Below are 18,714 nucleotides of genomic sequence, written 5' to 3'. Positions count from 1 at the left end.
GGCTATGAGTCCATAATAATTTGGAGGTCTCCCGGGATCCAAAATGGAGCAAAGCTCCAAAATCTCGATTAGCCATGAAATATGCATACATCTCATAAATTTTCGGTAAAAATCGTCATTCTTTTAGCATACGCATGAATTCGGTGCATACAATGCATAAATGGAGGCGATATGCTCTGTAGAGCTTGCCCTGCATTAAGTCTCTCCCTTCACGGCAATCCTTGACTCCAAACTGGTCCTCTGAAGCAATGCAAAGAAAATAATCACATCAAACAAGTTTATTAGGATCCATAAAGGAAAACATTTAAATATTTTTTCTTTTTTACATCCATGTCATAAATCCAGCGGAAAGATATATTTGTCAATTTCTTAAGTTGGCTCATTTTTGCCATTATATGTATATATTTGTGATACAGGGTGGGGAGATCTACAAGTCCCCTGTCAAAGTGGTTTACAAGGAGGGTGATATTCTTGAAATAAAAATTTTTGAAATTAATTTTAACATAGCTTCCCAAAATAATTTATTTCCTTTATGTGGTGAATTCTAGCGTATTTAGATATAAATAGTTTTCTATTTTTTTTTCTAAGCATGATAATTTCTAATATATTTAATTATATTAGATATATTTAGATATATTTTTATTTTTTTTAATTTTATGGATATTTTTCTGAGGGCTTTTCTACGATATTCTTTCTATTTTTTATAATTTTGGAGACCGTGGGGAAGGGCGAAATCGGATCATATATTGCTGATAGTAATATCTGGAATTTTAAAAACCTTAATCCCTCCTTTCCTTACCCAGTGAAAACCACCGTCTCCTCCCTCTCCTGCCAAGAAGCCAAGATTCCACTCCAAGAACTCGCGGCGACCATGGCGGTCCCATTTCTCCACCTACTCCTGCTCCTGCTCCTGCTTCTCGTCCTTTTGCCCCTCTTCCTCGCCGAAACCTCATCCTCCCCCTACCTCTCACCATCCACATTCCTTCCAGGCTACCAGAAGATGCTCAAATCCTTCAAGATCTTTGCCTACCCCACCCCCCCGAAGGACCCCGCCGCCCTCGTCGAAGCCTCCTCCTCCGCCGCCCTCTTCGATGCCTCCCTCCTCCGGAGCCCCTTCCTCACCTCCGACCCCCACCGCGCCCACCTCTTCTACCTCTCCTTCCCCTCGGAGGAACCCCGCTCCATCGCAAGATTCCTCCGGGCCATCCGCTCCCAGTACCCCTTCTGGAACCGCACCCTCGGCGCGGACCACTTCTTCCGCTCCATCGACGGCCTCGGCATCGAATCGGACCGCAACCTGGTCGAGCTCAAGAAGAACTCCATCCAGATTTCGCCCTTCCCCACGGCCCCAGGCCGCTTTGTCCCTCACAAGGACCTCACCCTCCCTTCCCTTATGTTCCAGCTCGCCGACCTCCCGATTCCCAGCGCCAAACCCTCCAAATTCTTCGCTTTCTACGATGGTGCCCCCCGGAGCCCGGTGATCTCCCCGATTCTTGACGAGTTGCGCAGGATCCCGGATTTCCTGATCAACTCTTGGCCGTCGAATCCCGTGAGCCGCCTGGGGACGATGTCCGTCAGTAGGTTCTGCTTGTTCTACTACGACCGTGATCGCCCGCGTCGCGATCTCGCGATCGGGGACGCGCTGGCAATGGGATGCGTGCCGGTGGTGATCTCCGGCTGTCCGATCCTCGACCTGCCGTTCTCCGACGTGCTGCGGTGGACCGATATCGCCCTCTTCGTGGGGTTGCACGGTGGCGCTGGCGAGGTGAGGCGGGCGATGAATCGCACGTGCGGGGAGACGTACGAACGGATGAGGGTGGCCGGCGGCAAGGCTAGCATCCATTTCAAGCTGAGCACGGGGCCACGTCCGTTCGATCTCTTCCACACGGTGATATACCAGCTCTGGCTGCGGCGGCACACCATCAGATACCGGCGCTACAACGAACTGTAGTAGTAGGTCCGTCCGATCTTCTTTCTTTGGTACACGAATCATGATGGTCGATCTTGTCCTGTGATCCCTGAATCTTAAAGCACCCTAGCAGTGCAAAGGTCCTGTATTGCGAATGTATTGGATCATTATTTATTTGTTTTTTTCCCTCCGTAGATCATTGGATTAATTTGATCCATCGTTCGGAATAAATGACCTTACTGTGCAGTGCTATGTTTTTAGGTGATGTTTTGTTGTGACATAAGTTGAGAGATATCCCTCAGTTGGAGGATATCCTTCCAAATTCTTGTCAAACATCCAAAAATTTAGATATATACAATATGAAGGGGTATCTCTCCATACCATTTTGGTGAAATAGATTTATGGGATGGAATAGATTGATCTTGTTCCTTTCAATTATCATCTTACTTATATGTTATTTAATCATACAAAAATAAAAAATAATTTGTCTTTATATAAGATTTAAACATCACAACATTTAATATATATTAAAAATATTTTATTCTCTTCATTTATTTGCTTTATTCATCAATCAAATACCAAAACATGAGATACTCCCCCTCGAATTTATTCGGCAAACTAACACTATCTTAATTGCTTGTCCTTTTGTTGCTTTTTGGCTTGTATTTTTTGACTCTTGCACTGCCGGAGGTAGCAGTGACTGAGATGAGTAGTGTGTGGGGTGTATATTCATTTATCTTTTGAAAAATGTGAATTTTTTGGTGTTTATTTTGCATTTGTTATTGATGGAAGTTTGGCTTTTGGAACAATCAAGAAATGGAACACTGCCCAGATGGAGGGATTTGAGTGTGCATTTTTTCTTATTATTGTTGTGGCAGAGGTAATTCATTAATCCGTCCTTCCAGGTTGATATAATATCTATCAGAGAACGTTGGATCGCCGGAGCGTGACAGTTCGCCAACGTCATATTATGCGTCGTTGAATTGCCTTTGTTGTTCTTCTATTTATAGTCAGCTTCCCTGATTTTTTCTTCATATCAGTGTCGTTTTGTTTGGATTGGTAGATGTTAGAGTTGGATGGCCTGATCCCTCAGCTGAAGGTTATCCATGGCACTGGGACTAATGAAAAGGTGGATACAATCATTTGTCTTCCCTCTGCTTTTCTTAACTTTCACTGCAGGATCAGACACATGTGGATTTTCTCTGGATAACGTGATTGTTGGTGAAATCTTGAATAAATCTCAACAGGGTTCAACATTTGCGGAATCTGTTATGAGCTGTTGCAGATTTCGGACTGGGCTCTTTACATCCCCTCAATTAATGTCCTGGAGCATTGGTAAGCTTTTGAATTCCACTCCGTAGTTTTCTTATCGCTGGTTGCAAGTATTGTAGCTCCAGACCCCGGCAGGGATCTGGATCTGATTTTGTTCTTTCTCAGATGCAAAGCTTTCTGTCAAATGCAAGAACTAGTATATGGTTGTTTTTTTTTTACGGGACAACTTGCTGTGTAGGGTTTCATCTATGCACTTGCGGTGCCTTTCCGTAATCAATTATTTAAAAACAAATTAAATCGTGGTTTGCATAATTATAGGATATTTAAGCTTAGCTGCAGCCAATACTGATTTTCTTCTTTTTCCTGACCTGAGAATTTAGGATGTAAATTTGGAAGAGAAGTCTTTGGAATACTTTTGATGGTGTTGGAACAAGCTGCTGGTATGTGCATTTATAATGCTGTCAGATTTATTAGCTTATGAGCTACCTTTTGTGTTTTGGCTGCCGACAACAAATAACTGGAGCAAGGCCATTGCATAAAATAACATTTGCATAAAATTCTGCAGTTTCTTGCTTTTATTTTCATTCTTTTTTGAAACAATAAATCTCCGCTTCCCAAAACTGAATACTTCACAAACAATTAAAAATAAAAAAGGTGTTTGTTTTACATGTTATTCGGTCTAATTCATTTTCTTCTTGGATTTTTGAAAACAAAAAACAGAAGATAAAAGCAATACCAGCTAGCCCTAAATGTTGCCCGTTATTTAGGAATAATGGATGCATGTGGTGTATGTGCTCTTCCTTGCAGGACAGAACTAGTGATGATGTACCATGCCAACCTATTTCCGGTTCCTTGCTTTGCTTGCATTCAAAATATGTTCAGGCGGAGCAGGTCACTCTTGCAATGCTTTTTATTTTTTCCCCTTTTACTCCTTTTGTTTTTTCTTTTACCATAGATCTCTGATGCTGTTGTCACTGTCTTTCTTTAGCTGCTTTGGTATATCTGGGTAATCTTATTCGAACATGTCTAAAACGTACCTTTTATCCTTAGAAGCCTCATTTGGAATTCTGTGTTGGATTTATGTAAATCAAGTGCTTACTATGCTGATGTCAGCTTTGCTCTTTGGCTGCATAGGAGAGATAGCATGGCTTTGTCTTTCCTTTTTCTCTCTCTTTCTCTCTCTTTTTTTGGGGGATGGTATTATCACAGTAGCACTTAAAATATGATAGGGGATGACCCTTGTCTCAGGTTGAATATAAATTTGACCTCACCTACTTGGCAGTTAACTATGGTTTCATAACTTTATATTTAATCCTTTTAGATTAAGAAGCATATTTACTAGCCCAGTGTTGTCAAAAGCAAAGAGCACCCTCAAGGGGATAGGACCCCTGTGTCGCTCGGGAGCAAGGTGCCAACAAGGCACTCACCCAAAAAAGCAAGGCTCTAATTGATAACAAATGCAGCAAGTACACTAGAAACAAAGACACTAGATCAACACAAACATCCTAAAGAATTTTCAGGACTTCAAACATCATAATCATTAATTGAGATCTCTCTGCTCTCATTTTCACCAGATTTAGATTCTTCATTCTCCTCACTATCTCTTCTGAATTAGCCTCCTCTTTGAAATCTGGTTGTGAAGCTGGAGCTATTGCATTTTCCCTTGTTCTTGCTTGAGACCTAGTGTTCCCACTTCAAACTCCAGCTGCAGTTCCCACTGCACCCCATGTCATAGTATTATTATGAAACACCAATTCATCTTCAGATTCAAAATCTGCACTCATTCCACCCCCCCCCCCCCCCCCCCCCCCAAATCATTCATTACTTTCATCACTGTTTTCCAGTGAGATGGGCCAGGGACATCACACATACTAACGTGCTTTGAGAGCTTGATTGTCGTTAATGAAAGAAAATTCATCGAGGCATTTTTGGTCAAGTCTGTTTCTCTTTTTGGTATGAATCTGTAAACTAAAGTAAATGATAATGTGTTAATTTATGATTAGCTGACCACTAGAATCAACAGGCCTATGATCTATAGAAAAACACACTCCAATCATGTTCATAACCAGTAGCACTACAAGTCAAGCATAGAATTTTGATTGCTAGTTGCTGCAAATTAGGAGCTGAACTTCCATGTAAGTGCCACCATTCAGCAGTATAATAAAAAAATACAACTTAAGCTATCTAATATATAGTCAAATAGTTCAGTAAATAAAAAAAAAATCGTACGCTGAGATCTTGTCTTCCTTGATCTAACTGCCAATGGCAGACCAAAAAGACCTTCAGCATTCTTGAATAATGACAATTCATCGATGATCTTGTCTTGCAACTTAACAGTAGGAATTAATTTTGCGAGCATATAATCCCTTTGTTGCTTCATCATCAAACTCCAAGTTTGGATTGTCAAAAGGACATCCGGACTTAAATAGTGACCTACTGCATGCAAAGGCTGATGAAGCTGACAATCCCTTGCATCAATAATTTCAAAAATCTCCTTGTACTTCTCTTCATTCTCATTAACTGATTTCTTGATAGCTTCTTTAGCTCTGTCCAGGGCCTCATATAAGTACCCATAGCCGGTTTCTTTTCACTATCAACAAGATGGAGAACTTTAACTAGAGGGCCCATCACCTTGAGAGTATGTATACGACTTGATTCCAAATGAAGGCATCAAAACAATCTCCATTACCTGCTTGCTCTATTCTGCCATTGCCCATTACTAGTCAGTCACTCTTTCGAGGTGAACATTCTTCTCAAATTGAGTTTTTGCTTATGGATGCATTACATTGTGAGGAATGGAGTTGTAAATCAAGTCATAGTTGGCTAATCAACTCTTTCTTTGGTGTAAATTCCATCATCATATATAACACCCATATTTAACACCCCTGAAGGGTTGTGGATGAAGCTACTAGCTGAAATTGGCCTTTCCAAAATCTTTTTGATGTGAGGGATCAGGTATCTTCCAACGTTAGATCAACACAGTGAACCGTGCAAGGTGTCCAATACAGATGTGGCCACTTTGGTTCCAACAATTTTCCTATCACCAAATAATAGGATAATTAATTAGAATCAATAATTGATGAATTTGTAGTATGGAATTACGGCTTAGACTTAAAAAAGAAGAATTTACCAGCCAAGACATAGTTTGACCCATTATAGGTTATCACTTGAACAACATTTGGTGCATCAATGTGTTCCACCAATTTGTCAAGCAACTCAAGCAGTTTTTCCCTTGTTTTCGTATAAGAGGATACATCAACTGATTCGGTAAACATTGTTCCAAGAGGGCAATTCACCAGAAAAATTATCAAAGTTCTGTTCTGTTTTATCAGTCAACCCATCGGACATAAAAAAATAGCCATGCTTCGCCCATGCATCCTTGTGACCTTTCATTAGGTCCTCCATATAATCTACCTCCTTTTTAAGGAATGAAACCCTTAGTTCATGATGACAGGAGGTTTCCCATATGGACCATATTGTCCAATAGCTTCAATCATTCACTTAAAGCTATCTAGATGAGAACAATTGAATGGGATTACAGCTTGATAAAAGAATCTAGCAATGTACTCACATGGTTTCTCTCTTGCATTTTTGTCATATGAAGTGATGGTAGTTTGCTTCAATCTTCCGGATTTAATGAATGCAGCTACTTCTGGTTTTTTGGTAACAAAGGCATCCAGGGTCCCTTTTGCCTTGGCTTCTTTGACTTGGGCTGCTTGCTATTTGAAGTGATTACCTTTTACCTTTGTCATGAGAAATAACAACTATATCTTCATCATCCTCATCAATTTCAATTATATTTTCTTGATCATCATAGTCCAACAACATATCATAGTACTCTTCTAAACTCTTCTTTTCAGCCAGCATTCTGACTCTTCTTTAACATGTGGAGTACATTTTAGACAAGCCTCAGCATTCTTATGTTTCCCCACTTCGTGTTGTTTTGCTTGGAAAATCCCACCCTTTGCAGCCTTTCCACAAAATAAACATATAACAGCATTTAGGCCCTTAGGATCTTGTAAGTAATTATATTTTCACCCTGGATATTTTTTGTCACATTTTGATGATGAGCCCTCTGATGCCATTTAAATCTGGAATTAGATATATAGAATACAAAAAATAAGTACATAATCTATGATCTATTTAACAATTATAATGTTCAAACTTTTTCTAAGCCCTAACAATAGAGTTGTAACTAGAATACAGAAGCATATTTTATGAATGATATACAGTCTATGGATTGCTGTATTGCCCCATACCCCTCGGTACAGGACGTACCATGCCGTACCAGGTGGGAATCAGTATGAAATTCAAGTTCGGATCAGTACAGGATCCATACTGCCCTGTACCGCCCCATATTGAGGTGTACCAAGGTATGTACCGACTCATACCGAGGTGTACTGAACCGTACTAAAGCGTACCAAGATAAAAAGTGAGAAAATGGTTACATTGTGGATCTTTGTTTACGTAATGACATTGTCAATCTGAAGTTAAGAATATAAGAAAAATAAACTAAGAAATTAGGATAATATAAAAATAGAAAGTGGTATGGACAGAAATTCAAAAAACAAAATATTTACGAGACATGCATTAAAAACAGAATATGGTAATAGAACATGTTACAACCCATATAATACACTGTTAATCAGAAACTAGATAAATGAAAAAAGAACACTGTGAGAAAATAGAGTCGAAATCACTAGTCAGAATGCAGAAACCAAAAACAATAAAAAAGAATAAGAGAACTCAATGAAAAGGCAGAAAAGGGTAATATAATGAAGAGAAATAAAACAAAAAACTGGGGGAGAATAAACTAAGAGGACACAGAAACGGGGGGAAAAGGAAAATGGAATGTCTATGCTGGCTGTTTCCATTATTAAACAGAGAGGGAGAGAGAGTGGGAAAAAGAAACAAGGAAAAGAAAAAAATAGATGAGAAACATTAAACAAAGAGAAGCAGGACAGGAGAAAAGGAAAACTATGCAGGAAAAGGTCTGAACAAGGACAAGAAGGGAGAAAGACATCATGAACAGTACAAAAACGTGTCAAGTACAAATAAAGAAAAAATAGAGAAAGGAAAAGTCAGGGAAAAAGAGAAAAACCAGAAGATGAGAGAGAGAGAGAACAAGTCAGAATATGAATAGTATAAAGGAAAAGAATAGAAAGAGAGAGAGAGATGAAAAACATAAGCAGAAGAACAAAGGAAAAAAAAACAAATGCCGATTAAACAAAGAGAGGGAAGAGGGAGAGAGGGGAAGTAAACCTCAACTCTAGCCAAATAAAAGAAGTGGCTTCTTTGTTGTTCCTAAAGCCCTTTATTTATGAGGACTCTAATCAACTGTAATACTCAAGATAAAACTAGAATAACTTGGGTAGGCCATTACCCGTACCCACCCGTCCTTGCCTTCGGGGTAGGGCAGGTAGAGTTAGATGGAGGTCGGGTTGGATGAATCGGATCAGCTAAAGCTACAATATTTTTTTTTTGGCATACAAATCAAATTTTTTTTGCCTCAAGGAGGGGATTTGTGAAGAGTTATATATAATCCAAGTTGAGTTTGGGGTGGGTTTTACTAGTACCCGTACCATCTCAATTCTGCTCCAGGTCAGGTAAAACCCACCCTATTAGGATCAGGTTGGTACTTGATGGGGTGGAGTAAATTGCAACCCCTAACTAGAATCAATATTTTAAAACTCACACCGTTGTTCCAACCTGAAAGATACTTGAAAGATGATTCGGTCATGGGTCATTGGTTCAGCCATCAGGTCGACTGAAAATAGATTGTGACATTATTATGATGCAATAATATATTAATTGTTAAATATTTATGTAAATTACAAATATAATAAAATTATTTATATATTTTAAAACTTCATAGCATTCTTCTAATACTATCCAACATTGTTTACAATGGTACAACCTCGGTAAAATTCCCGTTTTGATTATAAAAAATGTAATGTAAATAGATTTAGATTTTCATTGCTTGGGAAACTAAATTACAAATCAAGAATTATAATTTTATAAATAAAAATATAACATCACCCTATAAATTTAATATACCAATGAAATTGTTGTGGACAGAAAACAAACTATACCTTATTCTAATCCCAAATCCCAGCCAAAGGAATAAAATATTCTAATTCTTCTGCCACCAAAATTCTTTTTGACAAAAGAAAGCCTTCATGCCACATCCCTCTATTGGAGATTGAGGTAATTTGAAGTCCAAGGCCTTGCTGCCTTGAGACTAGGGCAAATCATGGAGGTGGTTAGGTTGAGACCTCCATGTCCACCATCACTGTTGAAGCCCATGGCTGAGGTTTTGAGCATCAAGAACTGAGAGTGGGCGGACTAGGCGCTACCAGCTGCCAATGAAGCTCGAGGCCACAACTCTTGAGATCAACGAGAGAGATAGAGATAGAGAGGATAAATGGCCTACCTTTCTGGCACTGACCATCACCACCCTTCGGTCATTAATAGCGTGGATGAAGAGCAAGAGGCTTGTGGTGGTCGCCCCTTGGGCTATTAAATCAAAGGATTGAAGTCCTTGCCCTAATTCCCAATCCTAAGCGTGAAACAAGGTTTTATTAGTGTTGGAAAACCAGGCTGTTCATGGGAATCGTTTCGGTTTGGATGGATTGCCAATTCAACTGATGATTCTTACAGTTGTTCCAAAATTAAATGATTTTTTAGGAGGCATGGGATTCGGTCTGCCCGGACTGCAAGCCTGGCCGGTTGGTGGTTCAACCGGCCGGTGATCTAGGTTGTAGAACTTTGAATAGGACGGCTTAGAAAGATGGGCAGAAATGGAAGAAACCAAAAAAAAAGTTTGTTGATCTAGAAAGCCGCTCGCTTGAATGCCTCTCTCTCATGACCAGGTGCTAGCCTAGGCAGCACGTTAGCAATCCCACCTCGCTTGTGTAATGCTCAGGTGCCACAGGGCTGCATCACCTTGCCCAAGTGCCTAGACAAGCGCCTTTTACAAAACTAAACAAGCCTCATCCCAGCAATCTGGGAGGTAGCTCTCTGAAGCTTTTGGTTTTACTTTCAGCCTATAGAATATAAGCCAGTAAAAGATTTCAAAATAATCTCTTTTGCGGGTTATGGTTTTCTGGATAATATAGTTATGAATTATTGCTCACCTAGCAAGAAGAATCAAATTCGAGAAGAGGATTTACGTATTGGAATGCTACCTGTTCAAAGTTCCATCACGTGATGATTCTCAAAATATTCCAAGTATACTAGGCCTTTAAATTGAAGGCTAATTCTAGCCTATATAGTGTGAAGCTCCTATATTCCTTTTATGTTAGGACAGGATGAGATATATAAGCAGAGGCCTCATTGGATGTGTATGACAATATCGCTGTTTACTCCTCTTGCCATCATAAGTTCGACTTTCATGTGCCTTATACCACTACAATTAATTCTTGCATTTTGCCTAACTATTATTCATCAATCTGGCATGAATGCATATTAGTTTCAGTAAAAAATGTGTTGCATCACAGACCAGTATATTGCAAGATCTTTCATTTAATAGCATTCTCTACTTTCTTGTGATAATGCTTCTTTCCATTTAGAGTTTTTGTATTGATTTCATCTTCTCTTCTTCTTGTTTTATCACATTTATATTGGCTATTGATACTGAAGTTTGCAATCGTTGTGCATCAAACTTTCCCATACAGATGGAATTTGTAGAACTGAATCACTATTTTAACAATGTATGTTCGCTGAAGCAGTTAGATGTTGCTATTCTCGAGGTTGGTTTGGGAGGGAAATTTGATGCAACTAACATGGTGCTCACTAATGCTATTGTGTTCAGTTATAGATTTTTCACCAAAATGTTTTATGACTTTATGATCTAATTTGGATGTGCCTTAAAATTCTAAAAATCATTTATGCTATTATACATGATTGATATTTCATTGGTTGAAATGAATCAACTATAGGTTGGATAAGGGCTCATTATATTATCTTATCAATGTTCCCGCATCAAATTTGGAATTTCATGATCTAAGTCAATACTAAGCATTTTAACTCGTTGAAGTTAAGTCTTTAGGACTCTGTACACTCGGATAGCTCACTGAGTTATCAAAGCATTGATTTTTGGAGATGTGTGGTGCATGCAAGTCAAGCTACTTGGAAATTTATGTTTTTACTTGATACCTGTGCTTTTACCATGAAATAGAATATTTCTTTGATGCATCCCAGCACGATATTATCTTTGTATCCTGATTATAGTTCTGCCCACTTGTTCTGTCTCGTATATGGATTATGGTAAGGTTGAACAGTTGTAGAGAGAGTAAGGGGGAGGGTATCTTGGGAGGCTTTAAGAATGCTTTATCCCGGAAAGCATCTGGATTTCCTAGCAATGTACTGTTGAAGAGTCTATTGACTTGCAATCAAGTTTGATTCAGCATTAGTGTTAGGGGATGTCAGTTTGATGGTTCTGCAATCTTGTATTAGTAGGGGCTGCGTGAGGCGCATGTATTGATGCATGACCAACAATGTATTTGCCATTTTCAGGTGAGTTCATGCAAGATTGAGGTGGCCACGAAGTAGTGTTATGATAGGGATGCATTTCTATTGGAGTTTCGGGGAAGATGGGAAGTGGCCGTGGGACTGGACCTGAATCACATTGTTGGTTGTGTGATTCATTGTGCTTTGAGTCTTCCATGTTTTATGCTTCCCTTTTCAACTGTGGAACTCCTTTTTAAAATTCTTTATGCCATTTTTCAGTGATATCTAAAGAATGAGCAACAACCTGGCTCTTGAAGTACAAGCAGGCTAGTAACTAAGTGGATTTCATCGAGCAATAGTGCACAGATATCGAAGACTGGAAGGTCTTGATTCTTAAATTGATTTTGTTATCTTGTTTCCCCAACCAGCGTCTGACCAGACTTATTACTGATTTTATTTAGACCTCAACGACACTCAGATTTGGGAACTAGTAATGTGTATGTGTGTGTTTGAGAGAGAGAGAGAGAGAGAGCAAACAAGGCTTTTGTGCAGTTTCCAAGTTATTGTTAAATAGTATTTGTGCTCTTATTGGAGATTGCATATCTTGGAAATTTCATTTGTGTCCTTTTCAGTTTCCACTGCTGCTGCCTAATATAATTTTGCGTTGCATGTCTATTCACTCATATGAAGTGTTATGATGCAATGATAAAGGTGTATTACTTATGATTGTGACACTGCCCATGCTCTCAGTGGAGCGTCTAACATTTGACGAGTTCTTTAACCACCAATTTCTTTTGGAGAACCCTTTAGATGAAAGATTGAGGTAAAGAATCCTGAATTTGATGCTCCGGCATTACCATAAACCATTTTCTGGAACATATTAAACTATGTAATTTTCTTCATTGCATGAGAAGACAGACATCATACAATGTGAGAGATGGCCCTCCAATGGTTGAATGCAATCCAACTAGGCCACCAGGAGAAAGTTCTCATGAAAACTGCTTGCCTTTCCCTTTAGATGATGAATACAGTGGGCAAGATGGAATTCCATCTATGCCGATGAAAACGAGCTCAATGAGAGCCACTTATGGATTCTGTTAATATCAGATTAGACAAATCTAGCTTGTCGTCCGTCCAAAAATATGAACTTTTGTTTCTGGATATAGTTCCATGCAAAACTAGAAGCTGCTGCTTATAGCCAGGCATGGTTCCCACAGATCTCTGGGTGTCAATGCCAAAGATACCAAGTTAGCTCCGGAACAAAGGCCTACCAATGTTTCTCTGAAAGGTGTCAACCTCCGTCTTTCTTTGCTCTTTATATTATTTTCTACTTTTTTTTATTAGTTTACACTGATTATCTCTTCTTTGATTTATGGATTCTACAGCCGTAGATTCTCTGGAGTTTGTTGACCATGATTACGTCTTTGTGCCTGGACCACCCCTGGAGATGTCATCTTGTTCAGCAAGTGCCTCCCTGTCACGTAAGTCACCATGCGAATCAAAAAGCTCACCGATTGCATATCCAAAATTTAGTGCATTAAGTGCATGTTACCTATACCATGGTTTAATTCTTGTTTCATTATTTAATTGGTTTGATTGGCCAGAGCGGACCAACCTAGATCGTCGGACGCTATTACCTAGTCGACCCTATCCGTCCTACACCCGACTATTGCCAGCAATCATTTGGACTCATAATTGATAACTCCTGATCTATTCTCTTGATTTAATATATATTTTTTGATCAAATGAATTGGATTACATTGTGCTGATTGATTCAAACAATTACGCGTTATTATCTAGTTGGCATCGTATATCTTCTTATATGAATCTATTTTCATAGTCAACCTTAGTTTTGTATGGGGCTATAGTCATCCAAACATGAAGAAGCCCAACGAGATTTTATATTCTAGTTTTTTTTTTCTTTCTGTTTCTTTCTCTTGGTATTTTCTCTCTCTAGCTTGATACGAGAAAATTTTGGTTAAAAGGACTTAGAGGGTAGTCCTGATTACTACGTGATGGTGGACCCTTTAGTGGACCAGTAGAGAGTTCTGGATTATCGAATACCTCGGATAATTTTTTATGTTGATTTGGTTTTGTAGGAGAATAATCTTTTGGGCAAGAAAATGTTGAGCAGGTTTCTGTGTACCGGGATCTATAGATCGCGGTGTGGGCAGGTGATTAGTCTATTTAAATTGTCAGCAAAGAGGTAAGAATTCTTGTACACTGATCTACATGATATAGATATTTTATACATATATATGTATGATATGATAATGATCAAGATAAGTAAGAAGCAAGAATAGTTTCATAATGGTTTTTATATTAAATTATATTTTGATATGTATGCTTGTGATCGATAGTATGATGGATGCATATATGAGCATAACTTGCACTTGCATAATCGGACTAATGGATGCAGTGCTCTGGACTACCAATGTTATAGTGATTGTCCCATCACGGATGAAAAACATGATCGTGGTTAGTCTAGAGTCGGAACTAAAAAAAAAAGAATTGATGTATGGTGTGAACTTGATTGAATGAACAAGGACTTTGGGCTGATCTCATTATCATCGGTTATCCCATTAAAGGCTGAAAATGTGATACTATCGAAAATCCATCATAGACTAAAAATGGGATACTATCTGAAGCCCCATCATAGGATGGAAATGTGATACCCTTGAAGGCCCATTACAGGATGAAAATGTGATACTATCGGTTGCCCTGTCACGAGCTGGAAACATGACACCTATTGATGGTCTCGTCACGTGCAGAAAATGTGACCGAAATTTGGTCCAAAGTCGAAAAGATAATTAATCCAAATGAAGTTAAAAAAGAATTGAATAAAAAACAATGAATATACTATTGAAGAATTACAAGATATCATATGATATATCACTCTTGAGTAGCTGAATTTTTATTGATATTTGATGTACATATGTATACTGTTTATTCGAGTATTATTGATAATCAGTTTGTGATTTTATTATTTGTGTGACGATTTTTTGCTATTTTAAACTTATATCATTGTGTTGGTATGGATGTGTGGAAATTCTTACTGTATTGTAAAATTCGCACTTTCTCTTCGTTTTTTTAGAGTCGCAGAGTGCATAATTTTAAATGGGTTGGGCACAGAGTTCAAGTACCAGAGTTATCAGTTAGTTTATTTTTCTTCGACACCGATGAACATTTAAAGATCTTTTAACTGAACCAGTTTGATTATATGCATATAATGGATTTATTTATTTAGATTAATAGATTAATTGTAGATTTATTAGATTTTTGTTCATCTTAGGCCTTGCATGATTTTTAGGACATTGCTTAGGGCAAATACAACCATGTCACATGGTCGACCCAGGTAATGGGTTCGGGGCGTGACACCATATGGGCTGAGGCTAGTCCACACGATGTTCAACACCATATGGGCGGCGACGATATTGGCCTAATGGATGACGCCGTGCTGCTTGTTGCCGACATAGCTCTCTATCTTTGAAGAAAAGATGCAGGTCAAAAGGGCGGATGCGGTGATGGTAGTCGCCATACGGCCATAGGAGCATGAAGAGGACGAGAGAGCGGGCAAATCCCTAGAAGGAAGGATTATTTTATAACCCTAATAACTCTGTACGGCGAGGGAAGGAAAGAATAGAAATATATGTTACTTTTTAATTGGGCTAATCCACCGCTAAGCTAGTGGATTTGGAGTTCTTCAATTTCTAATTGTAGAAAGTTTGAAGTAGGGATTGACCAAAATAGATGATGAGCTGTCATCTCCAAACTCTTCCACTTTTTTTCTTCTCAACCTTCTTTGTCCGCTCTATATGTTTTATTCTTTATTAATAAATTTGGGGAAGGTCCTCCTTCCTCAACTTACAATGGGGCAAAAAAACAACGAATTTGTCAAGTACTTTGAAACGAGAGAGAGAGAGTTCCAAAGGACAAATTAGTTTTCAAACATACTAGAAAGTTTTAGAGGCGGCAGAGTCAAATGTCCGGTGCTTTCGCATGGGATGAATTCATAGAATGAAACTCATTCTGCTGCTTCTCCTCTTCTTCCTCCTCCTTTTTAACCAACAGCTCTACGGAAGAGATTCTCTTGTCGTACCCATTCAGCAGAAGACCATGAAGAATCCATCTCCTCTTACAAACATCCTCCTCCTCCTCTTCTTGCTCTCTCCCTCTGCATCACGAGCAGCACCGAGCTCTCTTTCAAGAGGGTCTTCTCTCTCCGTAGGGGATGACTCGGATATCCTCCTCGTCTCCCCGAGCAAGTCTTTCTCATGCGGCTTCTATAACGTCGGTTTTAATGCCTATGCCTTCTCGATCTGGTTCTCCGACTCAGCCAACAAGACCGTCGCATGGACCGCAAACCGGGATCATCCGGTAAATGGTCATGGATCAAAAATTAGCTTCCGCAAGGATGGAGGCGTGGTTCTAGCAGACACCGATGGCACGGTTGTGTGGAGCACCAACGCAAGCTCGACGCAAGCAGATCGAGTGCAGCTATTGGACACCGGCAATCTTGTCGTGAAGGACCCCGGCGGTAACATTCTATGGCAAAGCTTTGATTATCCCACGGACACACTTCTCCCTACCCAACGGATTACTAAAACCATGCGAGTAGTATCTGCAGCCGCTCCACGATCACTTTCTTCTGGCTACTATAGCTTGTATTTCGACAACGATAACGTCCTCAGGCTCATATACGATGGGCCTGAGATTTCCAGCATCTACTGGCCCAATCCTGATTACGATGTGTATCAAAACGGCAGGACGGACTACAATATCAGCAGATATGCAGGACTGGATGAGATGGGAAAGTTCGTTTCGAGCGACCGGATCGCCTTCAATGCTTCCGACATGGCATCTGGGATCTTAAGAAGGCTGACTCTGGACTACGATGGCAATCTCAGGCTTTACAGCCTAGATGAATCGATAGGAACGTGGTCGGTTACCTGGGAAGCTCTTCCGCAGCTCTGCCTGATACACGGGCTGTGTGGCAGGAACGGAATCTGCACATATTCGCCATCCCAAGAGGTTTGTTCGTGCCCTGCTCATTACGAGATGAGCGATCCAAGCGACTGGCGCAAAGGTTGCAAGCGAAAGATCGACGTGAGCTGCAACACCACTCAGCGATTTACATATCTAGAGCTACCCCAAACCGATTTCTGTGGTTACGATCTCCACTACAACACCTCCATTTCCTTGCAGGATTGCAGGAAGATATGCCAAGAGGATTGTTCTTGTCAAGGAATGCATTATGTGTCTGACGCAGGTAACTGCTTTGCTAAGAGCATTCTCTTTAACGGGAGAAGAACTCCGAGCATCCCAGGCGTCACGTACTTGAAGATGCCCGCAAGTATATCAACATCGGGGTCCTCTGCTCCTCAAATGCACGAGCCAATTTGCAATGCTACGGACTCGGAACCTACAGCAGCAAGTTCCTCCAATACGAGATGGGTGTATTTCTATTGCTTCATATCAGCGTTCGGTGGCATCGAGATCCTGTTTATCGCATCAGGATGGTGGTTTCTTTTCAGAAGAGAACAGAAGCCAGCATCCCTGGAAGAAGGGGACAGGTTGATATCCAGCCAATTCAGGCAGTTCGCATATGAAGAGCTCAAAAAGGCAACTCGGAAATTCATGGATGAGATTGGAAGGGGAGGCTCAGGTGTTGTGTACAAGGGAGTATTGGATGATAGCAGGGCGGTGGCGGTGAAGAGGTTGGGAGATGTGATCCAAGGAGAGCTCGGAGCTGAACTGAGTCTCATAGGGAGAATTTATCACAAGAACCTTGTGAGAATATGGGGATTCTGCTCAGAAGGTCCGCACGAGCTGCTAGTTACAGAGTATGTGGCGAATGGCTCTTTGGACAAGCACATCTTCGACGAACATGGCACAGCAAGTGTTTTGGGATGGAGCGAGAGGTTCAAGATTGCTGTCGGTGTGGCCCAAGGATTGGCATACCTTCATCATGAATGCCTCGAGTGGGTCATCCACTGCGATGTGAAGCCTGAAAACATACTCCTGGACAGTGAATTTGAGCCTAAGATCGCAGACTTTGGACTGGCGAAACTGTCGAAGAGAGGTGGAGTTGGTTCGGACACTTCACGGATTCGAGGAACCAGGGGATACATGGCTCCTGAATGGACTACAAATCTTCCAATCACTGCGAAGGTTGATGTCTATAGCTATGGAGTCGTGCTTCTGGAGATGGTGAAGGGAAGCAGGGTTTCAAATTTGATGGTTGATGGGGATCAAGAGGAGGTTGAAGGAACGCTGATAGGTTTGGTTAGGATGTTGAAGGGGAAACTGGAGAGTGGAGAGGAATCATGGGTCGAAGAGATGGTGGATTCTAGATTAAATGGGCAGTTTAACTGCAAGCAAGCAGAGAAGATGGTGGAGATAGCAGTCTCTTGCTTGGACGAAGACAGAAACCGGAGACCGACGATGGATTCTGTAGTGCGTACGCTCCTGTCATACGATGATGAGCCCAGCTCCCACGAGGAACTCGCAGTAAATTAGTAGCAGCATCAACCATCGATCGATCGTGTGTGCAATTATGTGTCTCCTGGTTCTCTCCGAGGTGTTTCTCTGTATGTCAGATGAAAATTTGGGATACATTACATTTCATCCTAGCAAATTTCAATATTGTTGACTTAATGCTCAAGTCTTGCATGATAGGCATGTACCCAAAAGATGCTGCTTCTCCAGCTCGCTATTTGTCGCAACTTAGGATCTCACCCAAAATGGTTAGCTAGAAGATATTTTTTTGGGTTCCTTAATCCTATATAAGTACCCAAGATCTCGACGAATAATCGATGTAGGACTAATACGCGCCTGCATGGGTCTTCACATACTCTCTCTGTTTAAGTTCTGACGTCCTCGTCGGGTTAAGGATTCAAATCTATTCAAATCTAATCACAACTATAGGCTATGGATCTCATCCAAAAAGAGCTAGCCGGGGATCCTCATATACTTCTTCTGTTGAAGCCCTGACGTCCTCGTCAGACTAAGGGTTCAAATTCATTCAAATATAATCACAACTACTACGATCGGCTCGTGGTCAGTCTCTATGAACTCATGCT

At 40.3% G+C, this 18,714-nt stretch overlaps 2 protein-coding genes and 2 pseudogenes across 9 annotated transcripts; 2 read left to right on the top strand and 2 right to left on the bottom strand.

Annotated features, from left to right (window-relative positions):
• Positions 1-871: 871 nt before the first annotated feature.
• Positions 872-1,951, top strand: LOC103715693 (putative glycosyltransferase At5g03795). The gene has a single exon (XM_089924612.1). The coding sequence runs from the start codon at positions 872-874 to the stop codon at positions 1,949-1,951; it is 1,080 nt and encodes a 359-aa protein (XP_089780738.1).
• LOC148702595 (putative receptor protein kinase ZmPK1) lies at positions 1,821-18,714 on the top strand. 8 transcript variants are annotated; one of them, XM_089924643.1, is made up of 10 exons: positions 1,821-1,957; positions 2,815-3,038; positions 3,157-3,244; positions 3,562-3,621; positions 3,989-4,072; positions 11,699-11,816; positions 11,912-12,015; positions 12,383-12,455; positions 12,547-12,920; positions 13,018-18,714. In XM_089924643.1, exon 10 carries the CDS (start codon positions 15,650-15,652, stop codon positions 18,149-18,151), a length of 2,502 nt encoding a protein of 833 aa, XP_089780769.1. In that variant the 5' UTR covers positions 1,821-1,957; positions 2,815-3,038; positions 3,157-3,244; positions 3,562-3,621; positions 3,989-4,072; positions 11,699-11,816; positions 11,912-12,015; positions 12,383-12,455; positions 12,547-12,920; positions 13,018-15,649; the 3' UTR covers positions 18,152-18,714. The 8 variants fall into 8 exon arrangements, with proteins under 8 accessions (XP_089780769.1, XP_089780772.1, XP_089780768.1 ...); XM_089924646.1 differs by having other exon boundaries at positions 3,994-4,072; positions 11,912-12,455; XM_089924642.1 differs by having other exon boundaries at positions 11,699-11,812; positions 11,912-12,455.
• LOC148702597 (uncharacterized) lies at positions 5,170-5,998 on the bottom strand (annotated as a pseudogene).
• Positions 6,280-7,048, bottom strand: LOC148702596 (uncharacterized; annotated as a pseudogene).

This window comes from Phoenix dactylifera, chromosome 8 (genome assembly GCF_051530095.1).
Source record: "Phoenix dactylifera cultivar Ajwa chromosome 8, Ajwa_hap1_PhDact_Kaust_v1.1, whole genome shotgun sequence".
Lineage (NCBI taxonomy): Eukaryota > Viridiplantae > Streptophyta > Magnoliopsida > Arecales > Arecaceae > Phoenix > Phoenix dactylifera.
The sequence above is the reverse complement of the archived record's forward strand: the minus strand, read 5'-3'. Positions and strand labels throughout refer to the sequence as shown.

Coding starts and splice junctions, on each gene's coding strand:
- LOC103715693 (XM_089924612.1), top strand. CDS start 872: ATGGCGGTCCCATTTCTCCACCTACTCCTGCTCCTGCTCCTGCTTCTC.
- LOC148702595 (XM_089924646.1), top strand. CDS start 15,650: ATGAAACTCATTCTGCTGCTTCTCCTCTTCTTCCTCCTCCTTTTTAAC.